At 52.7% G+C, this 25,500-nt stretch overlaps 3 protein-coding genes across 13 annotated transcripts in view; 1 reads left to right on the top strand and 2 right to left on the bottom strand.

Moving 5' to 3' along the window:
- The window catches only part of LOC140847204 (uncharacterized), an 87,893-nt gene that overhangs the window by 40,161 nt on the left and 22,232 nt on the right, over nucleotides 1–25,500 (bottom strand). The window lies entirely within an intron of this gene.
- On the bottom strand, nucleotides 300–10,346 carry LOC140847202 (uncharacterized). Of its 8 annotated transcripts, none has more exons than XR_012126942.1 (5): nucleotides 7,793–8,034; nucleotides 4,828–4,953; nucleotides 4,506–4,597; nucleotides 2,692–4,408; nucleotides 300–719 (listed from the first exon to the last, which is right to left on the bottom strand). XR_012126942.1 is itself a non-coding variant. In XM_073226767.1 (5 exons), the coding sequence occupies exons 1-4, from the start codon at nucleotides 8,421–8,423 to the stop codon at nucleotides 4,400–4,402; spliced, it is 858 nt and encodes a 285-aa protein (XP_073082868.1). In that variant the 5' UTR covers nucleotides 8,424–8,438; the 3' UTR covers nucleotides 300–1,618; nucleotides 2,692–4,399. The 8 variants fall into 8 exon arrangements, 7 of the variants coding, with proteins under 7 accessions (XP_073082868.1, XP_073082869.1, XP_073082870.1 ...); XM_073226767.1 differs by having other exon boundaries at nucleotides 300–1,618; nucleotides 7,793–8,438; XM_073226768.1 differs by having other exon boundaries at nucleotides 300–1,618; nucleotides 4,506–4,653; nucleotides 7,627–8,027.
- On the top strand, nucleotides 14,714–21,219 carry LOC140847198 (uncharacterized). 4 transcript variants are annotated; one of them, XM_073226718.1, is made up of 3 exons: nucleotides 14,714–14,973; nucleotides 17,787–17,913; nucleotides 19,345–21,219. In XM_073226718.1, exons 1-3 carry the CDS (start codon nucleotides 14,941–14,943, stop codon nucleotides 20,802–20,804), a joined length of 1,620 nt encoding a protein of 539 aa, XP_073082819.1. In that variant the 5' UTR covers nucleotides 14,714–14,940; the 3' UTR covers nucleotides 20,805–21,219. The 4 variants fall into 4 exon arrangements, with proteins under 4 accessions (XP_073082819.1, XP_073082821.1, XP_073082818.1 ...); XM_073226720.1 differs by having other exon boundaries at nucleotides 14,714–15,436; XM_073226717.1 differs by lacking the exon at nucleotides 14,714–14,973 and adding an exon at nucleotides 15,691–16,008.

The following is a 25,500-nucleotide window of genomic DNA, read 5'->3' as shown; positions in this document are numbered from 1 at the left end:
AATAAATAAATATATAAATAAATAAATAAGAGAGATGCCTTCTCAAAAAAAAATATTAGTCTCAAAAGCAAATCCCACAGTATGAATTTCAAATGACTGCATCGTATGTGAACAGCAAGGGAGTAAATCCACGGTGGCTACTGTAGAGTCAACACAAACTTGACCCCACGCCTAAATATCCAGATTATTCATTTGTAACACAACTTCACACAACCATTTATAAGATCGGACAATGAGAATCCTGTTCCACATTTGTCTTCCATAGTTTATCATGCATTTACTTCAGCTGTGCATGTAGCTTTCCTGGTTTCGGCTATGATTCAATGCCTTGACGACTGCTGAGGGGAGTCCTCTGCACAGGATTAAAGTCCTTCATAAGGTGAGCGGGCCTCCTCCAAGCAAATGAGGGCCTGAAGGAAAAGACTCACATCCCTGGAGGGAAGGAGCTCTGGCCGCAGACTCAGGCTGCAACAGCAACTCCTCCGGCGTACGGCCTGCCTGTGGACATCAAGCAGTTCCGCCCTCACGATCGTGTGGGCCCCTTCCTCAGTGTCACACGGGCGGCTGGCTCCGACTTCCCGGAGAGCCCTGAGCTGCTGCACTGGGCGAGCAGGCGACAGCAATGGCCCCGACACGGACAGGCCATCTGTTCTACAAGCCCAGGGGGAAGGGCCTCAGCACGAACCGACCTGCTGACACCTTACTTCTAGCCTCCAGATCTGCGAGAAATAAATTTCTGGTGTTTGAAGCACCACCGCCCTCAAGACAAAAAGAACAACAAAACCAACTCACAGTGATAGTGAACATGGTGGGCAGCACTGCAGGAGGAGCAGCTGACAGGCAGGGGCACCAGGAGCCTGCCAGGGCCCTGGAAGCACCCTAAAGGCTGACTGCGCTGGAGGGCACTTCAACTAATACGTGTGCAAAAATTTAAGCAGAACCCTTAAGGTTTGTGCACGTTATAATATACTTCCAGCGTAAAAAAAATTAAGGAGATTTTAACAAAAACACTGTAAGTCGAGTGCACATGTATTTTTTTAAAATGAGGCAACACTTTCAAGAAACGTGGCTTCATGAGTGGAGGGGACGTTCGTGCTGGGCTGCTGTGGATCTAAAGGCCCAGGACCCATTTTACTTTTCCCCAAGCATAAGTGACGTGAGCCTATGTGGAGAGAGAAGATGGATACACGAGTCGGAGGAAAGTGAAGAAGCAGGTTCCCAGAGAAGACAGAGGCGCCATGCGGGGCCAGTGGGGGAAACAGGACAAGAGGTCAGGGGGAAGACGTGTTCCTCAGAGGAAAAGGGAAGCCACAGCTGCGGGGCACAGATGGGCCAGCACAGGCTCGGGAGCAAGCAGCAGAGGCACGCAGCGTTCGTTTTTAACGTGATGCTGATTCTGTGCTGAGTCGGCAGTGACTGAGGAAGCCGTGATGACTTAGACCGGTCGGAGTGGGTGCAGCGGCTGGTGCAGGGTACCGAGCTGCACAGGGGCACGGAGATGTGGGCAGGCAGGGTGGGAGGCTCCGGCATCATCCAGGCAAACGACAGCGAGAGCCGGGCCAGGTGCTGGTAGAGCTCCTGAGGGTGGCGGGGGAGGCAGGCTCGGGAGACACACCATCTGATGGGCAAGACCAGGGGTACGGGGACGGGGGTGGGACGGAGATGGAGACACTGAGGTGCTGCTGCCTGTGGGGTGTCCTGCCTCCTAACTGGCTGGGGTGGCAGGACGTTCTATGAACTGAGTTGGGGGAGGAGCGTACATGGTCAAGGAGCTTGGTGCCCCGGACAGCGAAGTGAGCTGTGGGATGAAGGAGACGGGGGTGGCATCTGGGACAGATGGCTGGGGTGGGGGTGCTGGCCAAAGATGCATGCACGCTGGCTGAAGAGCCTGAAGGGCATGGAGAGGGGCACCTGCGACTCCCCAAACGGCTCACTCAGAGGCACACCTGTGGCTGGAGAGGCCAAGCATCGCAGTGTTTGTCAGGGCAAGAGGGGCAGGAAGATACAGGGCAAGGGGCAGCTACTGCGTGTCTTATGGACAAACAGGACGGATGGACGGTGAAGGTGGGAAAGAGTGGGGGGGTCACACGACAGGAAACATGAAAATACCAAGGACAAGGAAGGCCCCTTTCCTGAGTCCAGAAAGAAACAGGTGATGTCACTGTCACTAAGGATGGACGTAATTACGTGGACACACCAAGAGCGAACGTTGTGAGCCCTTCCTACTGGCCAGGCACTGTCCTAAGCAGCCTGCTGCGTTACGGCATTACAACTGCCAATGACCCCATCACACAGAGACTGTGTCACTGACTCTGACCGTAGGGGGAATACAGCAAGCTGCGCTGAAGACCAGGCCCACGGGCTCTTTCCCTGGGCACAGACCTAAGCCACATTCCCCAGGCCTGAGGCCCCAGGGGTGGCCGAATGCCTAGATCCTGTCATGGAACACGTGGAGTCAAGTTCACATCATGTGCAACTGCACGCGTCCCCCCACCAGCCGGATGGTTCCAGAGCAACCCGAAAGCTACACGCTGACATTAGAAGGTGCCCAGGTCTCTAAACAATGGTGATCAGCGGATGTGCATCCCTGGACATGACAGAGGAGCAGCCAGAAGCCCCAGGAGCTCAGCGTCTCTCTGCTCGCAGGCTGGCGGCTGCCACGGCCCCACCCGACCAGCTGCTGGCTTGTACCTGGGGAGGTGCTTCGGGCGAGGAGGTCCCTCCTCACTGGCCACAGCTGCTGCCCACGCTCCAGCAGGTGGGTCAGCTCAGGTTTGGGAATCGGATGCCATATTTATGGAGAAAAAAACAACATGGGTATTTTGATGAAATCAATGAAACCCTTCCATCCTGTCTAGGGTGTCAGAACTGCTCCCAAAGTAAAGAAAACGTTCATTTGTGACCCACAAACCAAGCGCCCAAACCCCACTCTTGGACCTCACGTGAGGTAGCAGGTGGCACTGCCTGCCGACCCACCACTGCCCCTGAAGGTCATCGGTGGGAGCCAGAGCGCACGGGGCGTGCACGACGCTCACACGCGGCCCTGGGACCCCGGGGTGGGGGGCGCCTCCTTCCGGAAGTTCTGTAATTGATCCACGTGGCTGGTTTCAAACGCCCTGCGCTTCAGGAACACCTGGGGATGCCTGATTTCAGTCTCCACGGGCAGAAACAGAAGGTCTCGGATTGAAGGTGAGGCCTCGGCATTCGGGAAGTCTCCCTGAGGACAGACAACTCCCGGTGGAGGCCAGTCAGCACCAGGGAAGTGGCAGCCCTGATCACCAGAAGGGGGGCAGAGGCGGGCTGGGCGCTCTGCGGGGGAAGCCTTCACCGAAGTGCGGGGCAGCCCGCAGCCCCTGCAGCCCGAGGAGCAGGCAGACGCCTGGCCCAGAGGACCTTCCCGCGGCTGGTGACGAACCCGCGCTGCTCCGCCCGCCAGCCCCGCGGCGCCACTTGGGCCTCTCTGAGGTGAGGCGGAGAATTTCCTTCGAGGATGCCAGTTCCAGTCGGTTTTCTCTTCCACGCAGCCGCATTCGTCTCAGCGGAGGCGGGAGGGTTCTGCGGACAAGTCCGGTGATGGGGGCAGCAGGGCCTACCAACCTCTCCTCTGGCCGGTTCTGCTCCACAGCCCAGGGTTTGTTCAGACAGGTGTCAGTCACAGTCCCCGCGCTGTGCCTGTCACCTGCCCAGCACTGGGCTCAGTAAGCGGAGGCAGGCAGAGTGCGACAGGCATTCTTCGGGCCCTGTCACTCAGGGCCTTTCCTGGGGCTGATTCCTCCTCCTGGAAGCCCCCTCCCCGCTGGCTCACAGCCTTCGAGTTCCCAGCACCAACGTCCTTCCCTGAGATGCCTTTTTTGAAGCACTCATGACCGGCTTTAACCTGAAGCCCCTTTAGTTTTCTTTCTACAACTCATCATAATTCATCTAAGAATGGACACCTACCTTCCCCACTAAACTCAGGCTGATGGGTGTGCACAGCATACGGCGTGAACCACCGTCACTGATGGATTGTCCTTGACGCAAGTCCCAATTTTTCTTAAAATTTTATTCTAAAAGGGGGCCCTGTTTTGCTTTGGTAAATGAGAAAAGTCACTTTCAGTTCTGACAAATGGAAGGTTACTGTTAAAACACAACAATGAATCAAAAAAACACACCATTAAAGTCCCAGCAAGCTCATGCACACTGCCCAGGGCTGGGAGCTGGAGGCCGTGCCCACAGCGACGAGAGGAACTGGTCAAAAGGAAGGAGCACGGAGTCCTATGCAGTGATCTGAGACGTTCTCTTGACGATCAGCATCCCAGACCGAGCACGTAAAAGGACTGGCTTATTGGGGCACCACATGTGGCTCCGACATTCCTGCGGGCTTCTGACTCCTGCCCTGGCAAGGATCGTGGCCCAGGCCTCAGGAATCCTGTGGTGATGACGACAAGACACCAGGGCAGTTTTCCCTGACCCTGCTGTTCAGGTGACATCGGTGACAAATACCATGTGGAGCAGGCATGACTCACCGTCTCGAGAGCGGCCCTTAGCCCACGACCCTGCTCCAGGACTGTGGTACACATGACACGACCAGGCAGGGCCAGCTTCCCCCCTGTGGTATCTGGAATAAGGATTCAGACTGAGGTTGCAGCGTGCTGGGCCCTGGGGTGAGGCCTTCTGTTCAGAGGGACACTGTCTCAATCCCACTGATACCCGACACACACAAAGGGTGACCAGGCAGGAGGAAAAGGGACCAGGAAACTATGGGCTCCGGGGAAGGGCAGGTGGCTCCTCCGATCCTGACAGCCAGGAACCAGGGGTCCCGCACAGGGGTGTGAGGTGATCCCTTACCCAGGGACGCCAGGAGCCCACACGTCTCCAGCATCACCTCCTGGTACAGGGTCCTCTGGGTCGGCCCAGCTGCCCCCACTCCTCCCGGGAAAAGGTCACGACCACATCCTCGAAGGTCACGGACACCTGGAAAGTCAAACGGAGTAAGTGGTGTTGCCTTGTGCTGTTGGATGCGATCAGAGCCTGTCACTCAGTCACTGCTGAAGGTGCAGAGACCCAGGCCCAGGCCCCGATCACCGAGGCCAAGCTCCGTGCTGGACCTGAAGGGGAGGACGCAGCCTTTGGACATAATGCAACTGTGGCTAAGAGCAAAACCTCCCTTGGGGAAGCCACTGGAGATGGTGCAGTGTGTCCCCACGAGGATTGGGGGGAGATGGTGAGTGTTCTTTGACATCAGAGGGACGGGGATATGGCCGTGATGGTCCCAACAACGAGAGCAGGAGCAGCAGGCAAACGGTCCTGGACCCCGCGTACCAGCCAGCTGAGGGCTCACACGCCGGGGAATGGTCTGCACATGCCCAGCTCTGCAGTTAAGATGCCCAGGGACAGAATCAAGACTCCTGAGTCTGCCACTTCCCAGCTGTGTGGCCGAGGGGAGGACATCACGTCATTTCTCTAAGGCTTGATTTCTGCAGCCACCCCAGAACCGTCACTTAACCAGGAAGAGAAAAAGTTCACGTGGCAGACCCTGGAGCCCCAGGCCCATGAGCATTCGGTGTACTCTGTTTCACCAATCCTCCCACAGTGCACGAGGTTAATGCCATCATCAACTGCACCTGGGCTCAGGCAGCTCTAGAAAGTCACCCACAATCCCAATTTTAAGGAGAAGAGATGGTATCTGAACAACCCAAGGAAAGATGGCCAAGAGTTGCCAGAAGAATGGAAGGTGGGGGTCAGGGGCACCTACGAGGGGACACCTATGCACAGGAAGGATGTGGTGAGACCTGGGGACAGGGCACCGGACGACGGGAAGGCCCAAGGGAAAGCCTGACGAGCGGGCGGCGGGGCTGGGTGAGCAAGCGGTGGAGGACAGCAGCGCAGGCCCAGTGGGGGGCCCCTGACGGGTGCCCCGCTCAGTCACTCAGCTGTTCACCGAGGGCCTTTCACGGGCCCAGGCTGTCCCCGGTCTCAGCACAGAGGGACAACAGGCGCTTGTGATCCGGGGCTGGAAACAGATCCTAAACCAGCAAGGGGGCCCCAGAGATGACAAAAACAAGAAAATAGAGCAAGGAGACGAAAGAGATTGTGGCCCACTGCAGATGTGGTGACAGGGGAGGCTACTGTCGGGACAGCACACTGGGCCGAGACTGCAGTAAACAGAGGAGGGGGCCATGCGGCTGCGATGTTAACCGATGTGACAAGCCCTGACGATGAACAGGGCTGGTAAGGCTGACCGGGGTGACTGCCGGGGCGTGACCCAGGGCCTCCTGCGCGTTCGTGTCCCAAAGGACACCACACTCCTGCACACCGTCATCACCGACCATCTGAATGCTCTTCCTTTTCAAATATAACTGCATGTCTTAAACAACACAGACTCACTGCTGTCATTGGGGATCTGAGAGTCAGACGCCCCGGCGGCCTTGGCTCCCAGCCTGCCCTGCTGCCTTTGCCGTCCTAGCATAGCAGCAACTCAAAAACGCTACTCCTGCCTCTCGGCCGCCAGCATTTAAGTGTGTACAGGAAGGAGGGCAGGGAGCCCCGAGGAGCAGCCTGCCGCCGGGGTGAGCCCCGAAGCTCAGCACAGGTCCAGGGGCGTGTCCATGCCAGCCCTTCCCACACCTTGCTGGACACCCGCCGACACACATCAACCGTGCATCCTTCCCAGTTCCCCAGACTAGGACAAAGGAATTCGTATTGCTGTACTGAATTAAAATGTCAACATTCCTATTTTATACCAAAGAAAACAGCAGCCCAGAGCAGCAGGGAGACTTACAGAGAGAAAATTTTATTTGCAATATAAATAAACCAGGTCCCACTTGCTGATTCAGTAAATGAATATATATATCCGTGTCTGTGTACATAGTATGTAGAGTCACACAAATTTTCCTTCAGAAAATTAAAGCAAAAACTGTCCGCCCTTTTTACACACGCTCATTTACACAAGTCTGATACATCTTACTGGGTTTTCCTTCCTAAATGTAAAAAAGAGAGGAGATCTATGTACACCAAGGAAGCATTTTTGTCAGTTTCTCAACTGTGGCAAGATTTTAATCCGCTGCGCTAAATAATCCCTAAAAATCACCCGAGGCGGTAAAATGCAGTGGGAGGGGATTTTCCTCCTTGGGCCCCGGCGCAGTCCTGACACCTGGACGCTGAAGAAGGATCGAAACAGGAGTCGGGTTACAGAAATCCGAGGTTTTGCTGTGGACCCTGGGGCTGGGGTGCGGGGGGTCAGACCTCTCAGCCCACAGACCTCACAGCGCCTGCACGCGCGCATCCTCGCCCCCTCCGCCCCTGCCCTCGATTTGAAATGGGCGCGTTTGCTGGTAGTAGAAAGCAGGCATGGGCGAGACGAGCGCCCGGCAGGCTTCCACGGACCAGGAGCTGGAGTGGCGGCTGAGCCACAGCCACAGCCGACGGTGCGAGGCAGGGCTTGGGCGCCCCGTCTGAGTTGCCGCGGCCTCGGCAAGGGGCGCAGCCGGACCCCAGTGATGTCGGCGAACCCTGGGCCTCCTCCCTGAGGACCGCCCCGCGCGCACGGCGTTGTGTTCGGGGGGCCCTGGGGCCACACACCTCGCCCCTCCACACAGAATCCCGCCGGCCGTCAGGAACGGGGCCCTCCCCCACGGGACCCCTGACCTGGATTCCGCACCCGGAGCCGAGGTGACCCCATCCTGGCGCTCCGAGAAACGGCCGGGAGAAGGTAAGGCGAAGGGTCGAAGGTCACCGTCCTCCCGCACGTCCGGGCGGCGGGGCCGCGACGCTGGGGGTCCGAGAGCGGGAGGCGCGGGGACCGTCCACTCACCTGCGCCGGGTCCAAGGGCGCCGCCATCAGACCTGTGGCGAGCGGGGCCGCACGGGGGCGCCCGGGGGCTCAGCGACCCCACCCAGAACCCGCGGAGGCGCAGGTGGGGCCTCCCCGCCGTTCCGCCCTGCTCCGAACGACCGGCAGCCGAGAACTCAGCGCCACTGTGGAGGAATCGCGCCCCACGCCGTAAACGCTTCCGCCTGGCGACGCCGGAAATCCCGCCTCTACCAACGGGACCGGAACGCCCCCTTTCCTGTGATGTCGCCCTCTCGGTGCACACCGGGTAATGTAGTTTCTCTCCTGCGTCTGGCCAGGCTGGGGAGCGCTCCCCCTTGTAGGAGATAAAGGTCTGGAGGCCAGGAAAGAGCTGACAAAGGTGTGGGGAGGCCCCAGGGAAGGAGAGGCAAGGGACACTCTCCAGGGGAAGCACCCAAATTTCCCGGTTGTGTTTTCTGCATCTTGTTATTTCAGATGATCCCAATGGAACAAGTGGGCACACTGTATTGTGAGTTTTAAAATTTTCTTTTAAAACCTGTGAGCGCCTCTCAGGTGACCAGGTGCACCGGTGTGGAAAGGCTGGCCCCTGACACAAGTTCACCTTCTTTCCTCGCCTGTGACCCAGTGACATCCAATGCCCAGGGCCTGTGTACCTCCCCTGATTCCCAGTAAAGGCCAGACTTGCCTAGAGGTCCTCCCTCTCCCTGGGCGCTGCGGAGTGATGGGGAGGATTATTCTCTCCAAGCCATGCTGTCTGCATTGCCACATCCACTACAGGAAGACTGTGTGATTGCGTGTGTGTGATGGAAATAAATGAAGACCAGAAATGAGTACAAGCAAGGGCTATAAGGTATTTATTCAGACCTTGCCACAGCAAGAGTCAGTCACTGTCGCTTGCATTTGTCAGACAGGGGAGTGGAAAATTTATTATGAAAACAAGGAGCGCCTCAGGAATGCGCTGGTGGAGGCCCTTACCAGGGACCGCTGGAGGCAGAAAACAAGCAGTGAGGCAATCCTGCAGGATCAGTTAAGGAAGCATATTCGGCTTTCTCCAGCTGGTCTTAAGTTGGGAGCTGGGGGTGGGGAGGGAACTTCATGGAAATCAATGCTTATTCACCAGGTCCTGCCCATTGTGCGTTGACTGCTGCAGAACTTCTGGGTCAAAGTTGTGTTTTCAGATATGGGCTGGCCACTGACAGTTTGTATATTCACTCTGTGTGTCTGTGTGTGTGACTGACACACAAGGCCCTGGGGAATCCCTATGTCACGTCTTTCTCACAAATCTCTGTGCACTATTGGTGTGTTTGTGTGGCCACAACTGCTGTGATATACAGATCGTCCTGCAGCACAGGTCCTGGGTGTTTTGCATGTGTTGCTTGGGTGTCTCATGTCAGTTTTTTCTGTTCTGGATGGAGCATACACACGTGTCCAGGCTGTGGTGAGGTGTCAGTTTCGCATGACAGTCTCACAGGTTGTGCTGCAGTGACACTACCACACACCAAAATACCCTCTCCTACTCTGCTGGAGACATGGACAACACACGGCAACTGAAATGCCTGAGATGCCAGGGTGGTTTGCAGTGTGCTAGCAAAACGCTACCACACTGGGTGGGTTTCCAGGTGTGTCCCTATCACACACTTATCCACCAGGACCAGACCTCAATCATCCATCTCATTAATTTATATCCAGTGTAGAGGAAACATGGTGGTGGGGGGAGTGCCAAGCATGTTAAACAGCTTCAAACGGGCTCCCGATGTCCTGAGAATGAAGTTAAAAACTTAATAGCCTCGCCTCGCTATTCCAGAAGCAGTGGCTCCGGGCCGGTCGCGCCTCTGACTTCCCAAACTGTCCTTCTGCCTGTAACACTTCCACTCCTCGTCACAACGGCTGTCAGATACGGGGGCCCACCACTGGCCGCCCCGCTGCTCTGGACACTGGGATCGGGGCTGGATACACGTGAGCAGGCGCCCCGCACTCGGGGCCTTAGGGTCTGGGCAGGGCACACGGGGTAAGGGCGCCGAGGGAGCCTCACCCGAGCCGGGTCCCTCAGCCGGACGCCGCCGTCGGACTCTGTGGGCGCGGCGGGGTCCCAAGTGCCGGCTGCACGTGACGAGACCCGGGCACGCCCGCTACCCGCCGCCGCTGACGCTCAGACCGGCCGCTGTGCGGTGCGACGACCCCTCCCCGATCGCCTCCCAGCCGTCGTCACATGGGGTCGGGCGCCGCGTTCATCACGGACTCGTTCCGCGTCAGGGCGCAGAGCCTCCAGAACCACAGCCTCCGGCGCGGGGCGTCCCTGCCGGCCCTCGGGTCCGAACGCCCAATCGCCCTGTCGTGGGTGCCTATTGGTCGCTGCCTCGGGCCCTTTGCATTATGGGTAAGGTAGTTCCCAGCCTTCTCCGCGGGGCGCACATATGACAGGAAGCCGGAGCCCAGAGGCTGTCCCGCAGGGGTGCGGTAAGGGGCCGGCGCCGGGGCCCTCCAGCCCCGGGACTCAGGCCGGCAGCCCCGCCGCACAAGGGGATCCTCCGGCGGCACCGAGCCCTGGGGTGGGCGCGGGCGGTGGGACGGGAGGACCTGGATGTCGTGGGCGCAGAGTTGGCCCTCGGGGCGCAGTGGGTCCTGGCGGGGGTACGCCTGGGGCCCCGGGGGAGAGGCGTGGCACGGCTCCTCGCCGGTGGAGGGCAGTGCGGACTCGGGGGCCGCGGCTAAGGATTCAGCCCCGCGGCGCGGCCATGGAGGCCCCGTCGAGGTGCCGAGGCCCTCGGAGCCCAGGGACCTGTGGGCCCAGCACGGCCTCCTTCCTCTCCGCGGCGCCCATGCCGCGCTGTCCCCCATCACCCGCTGCCGCGGATCTCAGAGGCTCTGCTGTCCCGAAGCCAGTCGGCTCGCGGAGGACAGGAACGATCCACGCCCTTCGTTAAAAGGGGAGCCGTGGGAGCCGGCGCATTCGTCAGATTACGGGCTTGATGGTCCGATGGAAAAGCACCCCGAGGGCGCCCTGCTACCCCTCGATGAGGCCTCGCTGGGGCGTCCACAGCCCGATCCGGCTCTTCAGGGAGGGGCGCCCCCCTGGCGCTCGGGTTCTGGTACCGCCGCGCTGTGCCCCCTGCACCACCTGAGTCCGTTCCAGGCGCCCCACACGTGCGCTCTCGTCCCTGGGCGCGCCTCGCCCCGCCGTCGCACCGCTGCTCTCAGCCGACACCCTGGTGTCCCCGTGCAGACTGCGAAGGCTGCTTCCGTGCCCGTATCCCACGACCTTTGGGGTCCACGCAGGGATTCCAGCCTCAGGTTCAGCCCCGGGCTGTGCGTACGTGGAAGTGCACAGAACAGCTGAACCCTCAAAGCTGCTTTAAGGTAGAAAGAATAGCGTTTAAAGACGGGGAGAACCTTCCAGGAGGAGAATGACTTGAGTTCGGGAAATTATCGTGCCCCCGCGATACTGCGAGCACCCCCCTCCTCCCCCTCACTGTCCTTCTGTCGTCCGAGCGGATGACCCGCTCTGCTGCTCCAGGCCGGCGGCTGGCGGGCACCTCGAAGCCTTTGTCTACGGGCTTCCCAGCGTTCAGCCCCTTCCTGCTCATTTGCAGGAAGGCTGACGTATCTCGCCTTTGTTTACGTGCCAGACGAAGAAAATATTTTTCCTAACTTGATTGTGACCATAAGACTGTTCTCCCCAGGATATTTAATCATTTCTCTCATGTGTTAATATTTAACAGTCTAATAATTTTCAGTCTTGATATAAGTTTATTATTCTATGTAAAGGTGAGTAGTTAGGTCCTGGAAATCACAATCCTAATAAGAATGCGTTGAATATTTTTGTGTTTCTGGAAATATTACATTGTTTTAGCTACATCAGTGGAAAAATTCACGACATTTTGAAATAGCTTTGAGTTTCGAAATCTGGGGAAACCTGTCAGTTTGGGTATTTTTGGTGTGTGTGTGTGTATATATGTATATATATATGAGTAAAATTTTATATAATATTGTATTTGTCACCTTTATAATTTTCAAGTGTACAATTCAGTAGCATTAGATAAATCTGCAATGTTGTCCGTCTACCCCCACTATCTATTTGCAAAACTATTTAGGAACGCAAAGATAAACTGTGTAATCATTAGTCAGTAACTCCCCATGTGCCCCTCACTCCAGCCCCTAGCAGCTTCCGACCTACTGCCTGTCTTTATGGGTTTGCTTATTCCCCCTATTTCTTACAAGTGGGACCCTACCACATCTATTCTTCTGTGTCTGGCTTGCACCTCTTAGCACAATCTTTCAAGGTCCATCCATCTGTGATACACGTGAGAGCTTATTGCTTCTTATGGCTGAATAACAGTCTGGTGATTGGGCACGCCACATACTGCTTTTCTATTCATCTGTTGACAGACACTTGGCTGTTTCCACTTTTTGGGCGTTCTGATTAATGCTGCTTTGAACATGTGCGGGCGTGTATTTGAGTCCGATTTCAATTTTGGGGGGTTTACGCCCAGGAATGGAGCTTCTTGGTCAGATGACATATCCGTGATAAATGTTTTCACGAGCTGCTAAAGCGTTCCATGGCTCCACTGCCTATCACACTGGGGTGTTTAACATTCACAAAAAAATCATACGAGGGTTCCACCTTCTCCAAATCCTCAGCAATACTTGTCATTTGCTCTTTTGAAAACGTCATCCTGGTAGATGTGGGTTGGCACCTCACTGTGGTTGTGAGTTGAATTTCACTGATGACCAGTGATGCGGACATCTCGAGTCACACCGGAGACCCACTGCTCCCCTTTTCCCGAGGGACCCTGGATCGTTCCTGTCCTTCGCGAGCCGACTGGCTTCGGGGTAGCAGAGCCTCTGAAATCCGCGGCCGCGGGTAATGGGGGACAGTGCGGGCTAGGCACCGCGGGGAGGGAGGCGGTCGGTCTGGGCCCGCAGGCCCCTGGGTTACGGAGTCCACGGCACCTCGACCGGGCCTCCATGACCGCGCCGCTGGGATGAATCCCCAGCCGCGGTCCCCGTGTCCGCGCTGCCCTCCCCCGGCGAGATGCCGAGCCACGCGTCTCACCCCGGCCCCCAGGACGCCCCCCGCCGGTACCCAGGGCGCCCCGAGGTCCGGCACGCCGGGTTGCGAGCAGGTCCCCAGCCCTTGCGTTGCAGCGTCCCAGGCAGTTCCGGGGTCCTGCTCTGCGCCCACCACAGCCCGGCCCGCGTCCGCCCCACCGCCCCCGTACACCCCAGGGCTCGGTGCCGCCGACGGGTCCCTGTGTGCGAATGAACCTGCAGGCGTGAGCCCCGGGCCTGGAGGGCCCCGGTGCCGGCCCTTTGCCGCACACCTGCCGCAATAGCCTCGGGGCATCACGGGGCAGCAGGAAGCAGCCTGGACCCCTTGGGGCGGGGTGGCTACCCGCTGCATTCTCTCCCGAGACCCGCGCTTACCTTCATCCTGGGGCTCTAGGAGGCGTCCGCAGCTTCTGTTCTGTCTTACTACTATAGTCTACGTTGAATTTAGCACTTCTTTCCTATTTACTGTGTTTCCTTAAATACTCTAAGACTTGTAGGTTTGTCTTTCTTATATCCTGACTTGTCTCATAAACTTACAGTAGTGCGTGAAACTCACCGCTCATTGAATATTTATTAAAAAATTGAATAAACAGATCCACATCTATTTTATTTTTTACCGTTACATCTACCTTACAAAGTCCTTTTTAACTACACCTACAAACATTAATCAATGCTCTCATAAATTTAAAAAAATCAAATTTATAGAGTATAATCCTGAGTGGCCAAATTTTCACCATAGCCATTGCTTACATAATCCTCATTTCCTAGTTTCCAGTATGTCCTGTTCAACTTTCCCTTAGATTTTTAACTTAATTTTTTATGCTTATGTTTTCCTAGAGCTCTCCAGCCACTATCTTTGAATTACTATGTAATCATTATTAACAGCTGTCATTGATTTTCATTTCATACGTTTTTCTGAGATACAAACTCCCCAATACAGACATGATCTCTCCCTGCAATTCAGTTGCCATGACTATCACTTCCAATCAAATGGTTGAGATCTTTTTGTTCCAAACCTTTTATCTCACGGTTGCAGTCGTCCACTTTGCACAGGCGAACAGTATAGACATGTCCTATTCCAACGTGGCATTGGGTTAATGGCTCTTCTTTTATAGACTTGCCAGATTCCTCAAAGTAACGGAATGCATCTAAGGATATGGAGTAAGAAATACTATAGAGATAAACCGTTGTTCCTCACTGAGTTGGACACAATCAGTGGCTTTACAGGCAGGAACCAGGAACAGAGCTCCGCTTTTGTCTTCCTGCTTTAGAGCAGTCCACCATCCCTTTCCTATCGTTTTTGTCCTGTCCCAGTGTGGTGTCTTACTCTTTTGTTCTTTACCGAACATACTGAAATTCACAAAGCTGAGTCTAACGTGTCGGGCTACACCGGAAGAGAAGAGGAAAATGATTATTAGGTTCCAGCTGAGAGTGGGCACATTTTATATTTGAATGATTCCACGCAATGACATATGCTTTTGGCTCTATAATCATTGGCAGCAACTGAAATAATACGTTTAGACTCCGGAATCTTGCTGAACTTCAAAGTCTGAAATCACGTCTCTAAAACCTTGGGTCACCAGCTGCAGACACTTCTCAGAAATCTGAGAACACCCGCCTTAAGGAGGAGTCAAGCATTTCCCCTGCCCTTGGAGAATAGGAGCGCGGACTCACAGCACCTCTTCCAGCGCCCTTTCACCCTGTAGGAACAGGTGAGGGGCGTCCTACTTCTAGGCTTGGCGAACGGTGGGAACTACTTTACCCAGAGGGGCTTGCGGTGGGCGCCGTTGTGGTGAGCCAATAAAAGCTCAGGAGATGGGCAGTTCCGGGAGCACGCAAAACGACCGAGCGCGGCTTCCGGCGTCCTCCCCGGGGCGGTCGTTTCGGGGGCGTCTGGGTCTGTGCGCTGGGTGACTGACGCCGTACCTCCGGGTCGGGGTTGAGAACGTCCGAGAAGACGCGCGGTCCCCGCCGCAGGGAGGCGAGTGTGAGGCCCGCGACGTCGCCCGCGGGCCCCGCGGCAGGGCCGGGATCGCGCGTGCTGCGCCCAGGTCGCCTCCTGTGCTCTGCGCGCGGCCCCGCTGCTCCCACAGAGTCCAATGGCGGCGGCTGCGCCGAGGGGCCCGCCTCAGGTACCTACCCGTCCCCGGGCCTCCCTGCCCGTGACCCTCGGGCCCCGAGTGCGATTCCCTGCTCACGGCCCGCCGCCCAGGCCCCGGGCCCGGGACGAAAGGCGCGCGTGGGCGGGGCTCCTGTTCTGAGCGCAGCTGGGACGGCGCGTGGGGCCGGTTACGGGCGGGGGCACTCGGGAAACCTGGGATCAGTCGTGCGTCTTAGGGGACAGAGAACTGAGAGGGAGTGGCGCCTGGAATGGCAGGCTAGCCTCTTAAGGCGGCTGGGAGCCATCGAGAGTGGTGAACAGAAAAGGCCTCGGCTGACCTGGTCTTCTGAAGGTTTATCAAAAGCCGCACAGAGGAACAGACTGGAAGGGGAAATAATAAGAGGCACAGGGGTATTTAGTCCTTGTACAGTGCCACACAGCTAATAAAAGTCCGCACCGAGGACCGAGACGCGGAGACGAGGCAGACATCCAAGGTGAGCCTGGCTCCAGGCGTGGGCAAGGGAATGGGGAAGCCCGGAGCCCGTGGTGCGTTTCACGATCGCCCGTCTCTCAGAACGTCCCTCTTCACGCTGATTATTACCAGTACAGCGGCACTGGGACCCTGCAGCGTGTTCCAGAACGTACTGGTCCTGATCCTGCTCTTGAACTCTGTAACTGTGGTGTCCTGGGACTCTTACCCTTCCAGGCCTTGGGCCTGGGGACCCTGAGCAGATCCTAATCTCAAGGTCCGCAGGCAGGGTCGGGGTTTCATAGAGTGGTCCCTCTTGCTGACAGCCAGCGGAATGAGGTGTGGGGCGAGGATGCCCCGGGTACACATGCCTGTGTGCAGGTGCGTGAGGGGGAGACTGAGCCGGTTCAAAGGAACCTTCCCTCCCTCTCTCATATGAGCACAGAACAGTGGGGCAGGACTCAGTACTGGGGTGGCTCCCTCAGAGCTTGGTGTGTGTTCTGCTGGTCTCGGGAATGCTTTGGAGCAGAGGAGGGAGGTGATCTGACTAGCTCTTCCCAGGCGTCCTGTGGCTGCAGCATGGACAGCGGACAGCAGGTATGAGGAGAATGGCAGGAAGACCCGGGAGGAGGCCACTGCGGCAGCCCAGAGGGTGTGGACGCTGCGGGCCAGTTGGGGGGATTGGAAGTCGGAGAGAAGGTCGAATTCTGTATCATTCTTTTTTTTTTCCTGTCTTAGTAGATCTTGTATTTTGTCATTAAGAAGGTAAGAGAGAAGTCAGGGATGACTAAGGTTATTGGAAAAGTTCAATGACTGTTTGGGTGGAAGCCTGTAGTATGATTAATTTTTGCTCAGGATATAAGTGATGGTTTCACTGTGTTGAGTGTGTGCGATGTTTTGAAGAACAAATTAGTAGAGTGGGTAGCTGGCCAGACAGGTATGAAAAATTGGTGGATAGTTTGCGGACCAGGGTGGAGCGGTGTGTCTAAGCTCAGGCCACCTAAGCAAAATTCCTGGGAAGTCCAAGATCGAAGCACTGGGAGATTTGTTTCCTGGTGAGGGGCTCTCTTCCTGTCTTACAGATGCCTGCCTTCTCACCTTAACCTCACATAGCCTTTCCTTGGCCCAGCAAAGTGGAATGAGCAGATGTCTTCCTTTGCTCCTAAGGGTCACACCCTTATGACCTAATCTAAACCTGATTACTTCCCAGAGGCCCCACCTCCAAATAACATCGTACTAGGAAGTAGGCCTTCAACGTTGGCATTTTAGGGGGATGCATACATTCAGTCCACAGCACTGTGGGTCACATTTCGTGGAATAATCCTGATGATGTTAATAGCAGACCAGGAAGTCTGAAGGTTGGGTCTCATGCTTGGGCACCTGGTGGAGGTGATAGACATGACAGACAGAGGAGAGAAGTGGCACTGGGAACAGCGTGGAGGAGACGGTGATCTGGCAGGTGGCTGAGGCTTCTGAGCATTGCGCGCTGCTGACACACAGGTAGAGCCTTATATAGGAGTAACTGAGGCAAGATGACAGGTCAGTCATCCTGCTTATTCATGGCTGGGGGAGGTGGTGGGGGCCACCAGGATTTTGTTGTGTCAGGAATTTGAGTCGGGCAGGAGGGTTAGTTAAGCAGCACACATGGGCATCTGGAGAACTGAACCTGGGCTGCAAAGCCTCTGGGACTGGGTTTTGGAATGAGGGTGAGGAAGAGAGGAAGGCTGTGACTGGTGAGAAATCAAGTGCAGTACAAGTGGGAAAAGGTCTTGGTTCTATGAGATGCACAAGTGTTTGTGGGGGGCTGAGGTGGAGGCGAGTAATAGAGCCACAGCAGGAAGCCTTTAGAGCGGCACGCTGCACTGCCACGGCCAGGGGGACCATTGGCGGTCTGGGGTGCTACCAGGTCCTGTTTGACGTAGGAGGGACAGGGCAGTGCGTTTGGTGCAGGGCAGGGAAGAGGCAGTAACCATGAGACAGACATTGGTAGAGTGATGTGCAGGCCGGGAGATGTGAACTGGCGGCCTGAGTGCTCTGGCATTGAGGATATAAGTGTGAAGTGTGAGCCCGACCCATTGCCTCTGTCTGAGAGGCATGACGGGGGAGACTGTAGGACTGCCTGGCCGGAGGGAGTATGTCCCTGCAGGCCGGGCCCAGAGCTTCGGTGCTGCCTGCCTGCCTGCCTGCTGTTGCTGTGGTTGGATACGGGGATGAAAGGGCCCAGGAGGAGACTGCTTGTCAGTGGTGCCAGACCCTGATGTCTCCTCTGAGATGGGGAAATGAGGAGGGTGAGCAGAGGGCAAATGAATGAGTGGGTGAACGTGGGGTCCTAGGAGAAAAGTTGATCATGGAGTGAACTGTCCCCATTATCGCAGGGCTCTGTGACCTTTGAGGACGTGGCCATTTACTTCTCCCAGGAGGAGTGGGGCCTCCTTGATGAGGCACAGCGGTTCCTATACCACGACGTGATGCTGGAGATCTTTGCACTTACAGCGTCCCTGGGTAAGGCCTTCATATTCCTCCCAGTGTCCTTAACTGGTCCCTCCCCGTCTCAGAGGCAGCTCTGTCCTTTCCACAGCCAGACCATGGTCTGTGCTGACTTCCCCCACTCCCTTGGAATGTGTGCTATGGGTGCCAGCACGAAGCCTTGTGCACCCCTCAAGCAGCCCTACCACCTGCAAGGTGCACAGCCGAGGATCTGGGAGTCCCAAGTCTGGCAGGCAGCCTAATGGATGTCCCCTAGCTTGCCTTCTCCCTGGCAAGGTGACTGTCCAGATCCCTGGAACCTTCTGCCCCATGTTCTGCCTCCTCCTGTTTTTTTTTTAAAGTTGACCTTTAATTGAGACATATAACATCGTATTAGTTTCAGGTGTACAACATAGTGATTCTATATTTGTATATATTGTACAATACTCACCACAGTAAATCGTTAACATTCATCACTGTACAGAGCCAAAAATTTTTTTATTCGGATGAGAACTTAAAGGATTTCCTCCTGACTGCATGTGATAGGAATTGAAAGCAATATCGTGGTCACTGTGGGCTTTTCTTGAAAGACGGCACTTTGAGATTTTACTGTAATGGGTCTTTCCTTTCTGTGCTCTGCTGATTCCAGAGTTGCTCTGGGTCTGTGCTGGCCACAACCTGTGTTGTCTTTCCCTGAGGACTTGCTTCATTCAGGTCCCATGTACTCACACAGCCGGATGTGCAGGGCGAGCCCTGGTTACTTCACAGAGTGGACATGCCAAGATGGTGTCAGGAGGCCTGGCCCTGGTGCATGCCAGCTGAGGGAAGGCATGACATCATAGCTGTGTTCACATCATGCCAGGACCCTGCCATGTGTCCACCAGTGTTTTGGTGCGAGTGCCACTGGCCACATCACTTTCTTGTGCATAATTGACTTTTTTGTAATTTCTCCTTTCAACTGTGACTTCCAGTCCCTGGCTGTCCCCACGCTTCTGACCTCCGTGTATCGCTTATCCTGTCTGCTGTACAGTCTGCAGTTCTCCCACAGTGATCCACACACAGAGTGTTGTATGCACATATTTTTAGGTACTCCTTGAACACCATGTACTCAGTTCTGAGTGTATTTCCCTGTGCCTGGACACAGCCATCCTGCATAGCATGGCCATGTCCCTGGCTGACAAGGTCCCTGCTGAAGGCTGTTGTTAGGCAGTGAGTCAGTCATCCTTCCTTTGCTCCGTGTGTGACACCCATATTTGTGTGCCCTGTATCCCAGAACGTCTCCCTTATTCTGTGATCTTTAGAGGCCCTCTACTGCAAAGCGGCCCTCCCTTCAGATTGCTGCCCATGAAAACATTCCCATGGATTCGTTCTTTGATTTAAATGTATGTGTACGGCACACACATTTTTGTTGACTTCTCCCTCCCACTGACGTTAACCTTTACCGTATTAGCATTTCTCTGCCTTCAGATTGTTTGTGTGGAGCAAAGGATGAGTTGCCTTCTGAGCAGAGTGTTCCTGTAGAAGATGCCAGGACTTCCATGGCAGGTCCATTGACTGAGAAGACCCATCCTTGTGAGAAGTGTGTCCCAGTCTTGAAAGATATTTTACACCTGACTGAGCTCCAAGCAACATATCCTGGACAGAAACCATACTTGGGTGGGATATCTAGAGGCTTATGGTTCAGTGCAAACCTTTGCCAGTACCAAAAGTGTGACAGTGGAGAGAAAATCTTCAAAGTACACATGGACAGGGACTCACTTGTGACAAGCTGCAGATTCCATGTGTCGGGGAAGCCCTTCACTTGTGGGGAGGGTGGAATGGACTTCTCAGCTCTATCAGGCCTTCTGCAGCACCGGGCCACTCCCAATGGTGAGAAACCACATGGCAGCATCAAGCATAGGGAGTCCTTTAACAGTGGGAAAGGTTGTAACAAGTGGGTTGAATGGAGGAAAGTATTTAGCAACCCTCACACACTTCACCACCAGAGAGTCTGCACTGGAGATGGTCTTGATGAATGTAGCAACTATGAAAAAGCCTTCCGCTGCAAATACAAAGTTATTCAGCACCAGGAAGTTCACACTGGAGCAAGGCCATATGAGTGTGGTGAATGTGGGAAATTCTTTACCCACAAAACCGCCCTCACTTTACACAGGAGAGTTCACACTGGAGAAAGGCCTTATGAGTGTGGTGAATGTGGGAAATTCTTCAGCCGCAAAAGCCACCTCTTTCGACACAGGACAGTTCACACTGGAGAGAGACCTTATGGGTGTGGTGAATGTGGGAAATTCTTTAGTCGCAAATCCTGCCTCACTGAACACAGGAGAGTTCACACTGGAGAAAGGCCTTATGAATGTGGTGAATGTGGGAAATTCTTCAGCCGCAAAAGCTGCCTCACTCAACACAGGAGAGTTCACACTGGAGAAAGGCCTTATGAGTGTGGTGAATGTGGGAAATTCTTTAGCTACAAAGCCTCCCTCATTCAACACAGGACACTTCATACTGGAGAAAGGCTTTATAAGTTTATTGAATGTGGGAAATCTTTCAGTGAGAACTCTGTCCTTGTTCAACACCAAAGAATTCACACTGGAGCAAGGCCTTATGAGTGTGGTGAATGTGGGAAATTCTTTACCCATAAAACCGGCCTCACTCGACACAGGAGGGTTCACACTGGAGAAAGGCCTTACAAGTGTGGTGAATGTGGGAAACTCTTTAGCCTCAATACCTGCCTCTCTAGACACAGGAGAGTTCACACTGGAGAAAGGCCTTACGAGTGTGGTGAATGTGGGAAGTTGTTTAGCTACAAAGTCTCCCTCATTCGACACAGGACAGTTCACACTGGAGAAAGGCCTTATCAATGCAATGAATGTGGTAAATCCTTTAGCCGGAGTTCTGCCCTCCTTCAACACAGGAGAGCTCACTTGCAGTAAATGTGGGAAATCCTTGAGTTGAAAATCTGACCTGTCAACACCAAAAATTCACACTGGAAAAGGCCTTAGATACTCAAAGAGAATTTGCTCTTTCCGTATTAAGTGTACCTGTTTGGGGAAAAACCTCTGTGAGAAACCACCTGTGTGGGATTCACATATACAGTATAACAGTCATGTGAGTACTTCCATCTGACTTGATTTTTTATAGTTCATGATTTGTGGTCAAAACAGAAACAGTTTCTGTGGTATGAGTGCCCTTGCATTGTTCCCTATGTAAGAACTTGTTCGCTATGCTTCAGAAGATTGGAGACTGTTGAGAGTTGGATTTGATGCTTCTGCACTGAGTTCCCTATACAGAATTTTATCATTGTTAACCATTTGATCAATAAATATGAGAGGTCCCCTCTCAGCACCACTCTTGTGCTGTTATGCCTTCAGTCCCTTTTCTGTTCCTTTCAGGTCTTCACTAACTCATTGTTCTCCTCCCTTATCTGTGGGTCAGAAGCAGGGAGGGACCGACAAGTGGCGCCCAAACAGGGACTATTGAAAATCAGAGCGGGGCCAGGTGAAACTCAGAGTGGGGAAGCTCCGCTCCGGGCACCCCTTAAAACGCACAGTGAGGAAAGCTCCGACGATCGTGGACCCCTTAAGGCTCCCAAGAAAACACGCGTAGGGTCAGGATTGAGACGTTAGGGACCCTATAATGGGCCAAAATGAAACTGAAGCAGCTATACTGGAGGATTGTTTAAAATTACTCCATGCCTTCCTAAAAGTATCAGGAGTGAAAACTTCTAAAAAGGACTTTGCTCAACTTCATAAATATATTAGAAAGTATTGTCACTGGTTGCCACCACAGGGGACCCTTACACAAGCTGATTGGGATAATGTATTAAGAGGCTTTAAAAAGGCTCACAGAAGGGGATGTTATCCCTGTGCCTGTCCGGTGTTTATGTGATCTGATCACTCGCCTTGCAGCCTTTGCAAACGCCCCCCCCTCCCGTCTGAAACCAAGTCAGACACACGAGTGTGAGAACTCTTGGATGATGTGGTGAAATCAAGGAAGCGATCTTCATCCCCACATGCATCTGACTCCTCGTCCTCCTCTTCCTCTTCTTCAGAGACTGACGATGAGAGTTCTATTCGTTCCTCTTCTGAAAAATCCGTAGCCTCTGTTCCTGCTGCGTCTGCCTTCGCGGCAGGAGTACGTAAAGCCCAGTGGGAGGGTGATATAGATGCTTACCTGACACCCTTAGTAGCACCAGTTAATTTAACTCCTTTGGGGCCAGGTGAGGATCCTGATATTCCACCAGGAGGGGTCAAAGCACTTTACACACCTATTCCTTACAAGACATTAAAAGACTTTAAACAGGCTATTTCCTCTTATGGTACTAATTCTCCATATGTTGTGGGTCCCTTGGGGTTGGCAGAATAGGAAAGGATGATTCTCATGATTGGGATTTATTGGCTTATACTTGTCTAGACTCTTCTGAATTTTTACAATTTAAAATGTGGTGGTATGAGCACAAGCTTTGAGAAATCAGCATGCCAATCCTCCAGTTCTTATACCTGCTGAACAACTAGCAGGACAAGGAGATTGGCTTCAGTTAGAAACACAAGCTGGGTACGATGACACGGCAGTAACACAAGTACGTCTGTGTTGCCTAGAAGCCTAGGGAAAAATACAAGCAGCTGGAAAGCGTGCCTTACCATTTAGTAAAATTAAACAGGGCTCTTCAGCCTATATGGAATAAATGGCCCTCAGCTTATATCATTCATTATATGGATGATATTCTTATAGCTCTGCCTAAGCATTTCTCTTTGAACAATTTCTCAGTGAAACAAACTGGATTAACACAATGGCGATTAGAAATAATCCCAGATAGAATACAAATACAATACCCAATGAATTATTTGGGGAACAAAATTGAGGAAAATTCAATAATCACTCAAAAAATTCAAATAAGGAGAGATCATCTTAGAACTTTAAATGATTTTCAAAAGCTCTTAGGAGATATCAATTGGATCTGACCATTATTAGGAATTCCTACTTATAAATTACAACATCTTTTCAATTCCTTAAAAGGACCCCCAGATCTTAGTAGCCCTAGATACTTAACCTCAAAAGCTGAGGAAGAACTGAAGTGGATAGAACAACACACACAAAAGGCTCGATTATCAAAAATTGACTTATACAAACCCTTCCTCTTATTAATTTACTTTACTCCCCATTCTCCCACAGGATTGCTCTATCAATGTGACGGTTGGTTAAAATGGGTATTTTTGCAGTATCAAACTAAACCCTCCTTACAACCTTACATTGACAAAGTAGCCTCCATTATCCTGAAAGGACGACAGAGACTAAGACAGATGACTGGTCAAGACCCTCACTCCATTGTTCTTCCATTATCTAAACAAAATATTGTGCAAATATTTCAAGAAAATACTCATTCGTTGCACTTTCTGATATTTTTAGGAAATATTGACTGTCATTACCCTAAGAATAAATTATTTTCCTTGTTTCAGCGCCATGAATAGATCCTTCCTCAAAAAAGTCCTAATCCATTATGAAATACTGTTACCTGTTTGACAGATGGTACAAAATCTTTTAAAGCAGCCTATACAACTTGTTCTGGTTTGTGAAAAACGTCAAACGTCTTTCACTTGCGCACAGCAAAATGAGTTATATGCTGTATTGGAAGCTCTGCAAGATTTTCCAGGTCCTCTTAACATTGTCACTGACTCTGCTTATGCTGCCTTTATGTTCCTCTATTAGAAACCGTGACATTGGGCACCATACAATCTCCTACTAACACTTTATTTTCTCAATTACAGGCATGTATCCATCAACATCTACTTCCTTTTTCCTCACTCATACATGACCACATTCTAATTTACCAGGTCCTTTATCATACTGTAAAGACAAAGTAGAGAAGCTTGTTTCTTTGGTTAATTACTCAGCAGCTCAACGCTATCACGACCTGACTCATGCTCCCTCCTTCACTTTTCAGACACGTTTTTCACTCTCTGAATCTGAAGCTCAAAATAGCTTGAATTCTTGGCCAACCTGTTCTCAAATTAATTCTCACAAGCTGGAACCGTTCCCAGGGGAACACGTCCTAATGCCCTCTGGCAAATGGATGTTCCTATTGTTCCTGAATTTTGGAGCTCTTAAACATATTCATGTTTCCATTGACACTTATTCTTCTGCTTCCTGGGCCACAGCTTTAACAGGCAAACGATCTCATCATGTTATTACTCATCTTTTACAAGCGTTTGCAGTACTAGGCATTCCTGCCACCATAAAAACTGACAACACTCCAGTTTACCTCTCCTCTGTGCTAAAGAAATTTTTTCAGCTATATATATCTGTGGGTCAGAAGCAGGGACCGACACACCTGCTTGAATCTTATATCTGGATACCACACACTTGAGTATCTCCATAAATTTCAATGATGTAGGGAGCATGTGTAACCAACCCAGGGTCTTTGCAAGGTTTATACTGTTAGTTTCTGTGACAGAAGCTGTTTTATCTCTATTACCTGGCAGGTCCACACACTATGTGTTGGTCACCATCCTAGTGTGCTCAGCAAAGCTGACCTTTGTGCCCTCCCATTGGTTGGAGGAAGTCATGGGAATCCTGAGCTCTTGTGGGGTCTTGTCCTTTCTCTCTGACAAGTTAGGGCAGGGATCTGACCCTGTGTTACCTCTGAGAACACTGTCTGGGTTCTGCTGGCGGCTTGCAGAAAAGCACTGACTCTTAGAGACACAGTTGTCTCAGGTAGTGCTTGTGATGGGGTTTTCCATCTTCCAAGTCACCAAACCAGAAACTGCCTGTTACACATGGCACTGCTTTGTGCAATAATAATGGTCTTTGGGCACTTTGAATCCTGGAAATTCTCTAAACTGTGTGGGGTAATTTGAAAAAGTAATAAGGCTGCCAACCTGAACAATAAACAGCTTTCATGGGGATCCAAATGTTGGGTGCCTCAGAAGGGACAGGATGACGGCCAAATATGGAGGGCTCCAGTTTTTACCTAGTTTGTGTCGCTACCAAGGCCTCCTAGGGAAGACTGCACTGTGGTCTACATTTTTTGCCTGTTGCCAGAGGCCTGTGACCTCAGAGGTCACCCTGAAGAACGGGCAGTTGTGACAACCTCCTGTGCTTCTGGAGATTGAAAAGGCAATATTTTCTTTTCTTGCTGAAGTTGCTATTATCTACTTTTTGTGTACACTCAATACAAAAATGCCAAAATGCAAGTGTAAATTTGGTGATGAACTTCCAGAAGAGTAAATAATTAAATGTGGTAAGAATCCTTTTCAAGGTCTTTGTGTGACATGCAACTATTCATTTAATGTTGAAAATGACGGGACAGATATAGAGCAACATAAACAATTAAGCATGAGAGATGTATAATTTCCTCAACCAGTATCAAAGCAAGTGAAAACTAATTTTTACAGAGAAATTTAGATTAAGGAGGTAAAATACTATTAGGAGAGGTTGTAGGAAACTTCCACACTGTCTATGATCAATCAGCTCATACTTCTGTTGAGCCTCTGTCTCTCTGATCAACGTTCAATGGACACAAGAACAAAATAATCTGGAAGTGCCAACTGTAGAAGCCACGTTACAGTCTATCGTGGAAGTCCCACTGAGATATGGTCTGCATTGCCTGTCACCACAGACCCCAGCCTCCAC

Source organism: Manis javanica, chromosome 17 (assembly GCF_040802235.1).
Source record: "Manis javanica isolate MJ-LG chromosome 17, MJ_LKY, whole genome shotgun sequence".
NCBI classification, from domain to species: domain Eukaryota; kingdom Metazoa; phylum Chordata; class Mammalia; order Pholidota; family Manidae; genus Manis; species Manis javanica.
The sequence above is the reverse complement of the archived record's forward strand: the minus strand, read 5'-3'. Positions and strand labels throughout refer to the sequence as shown.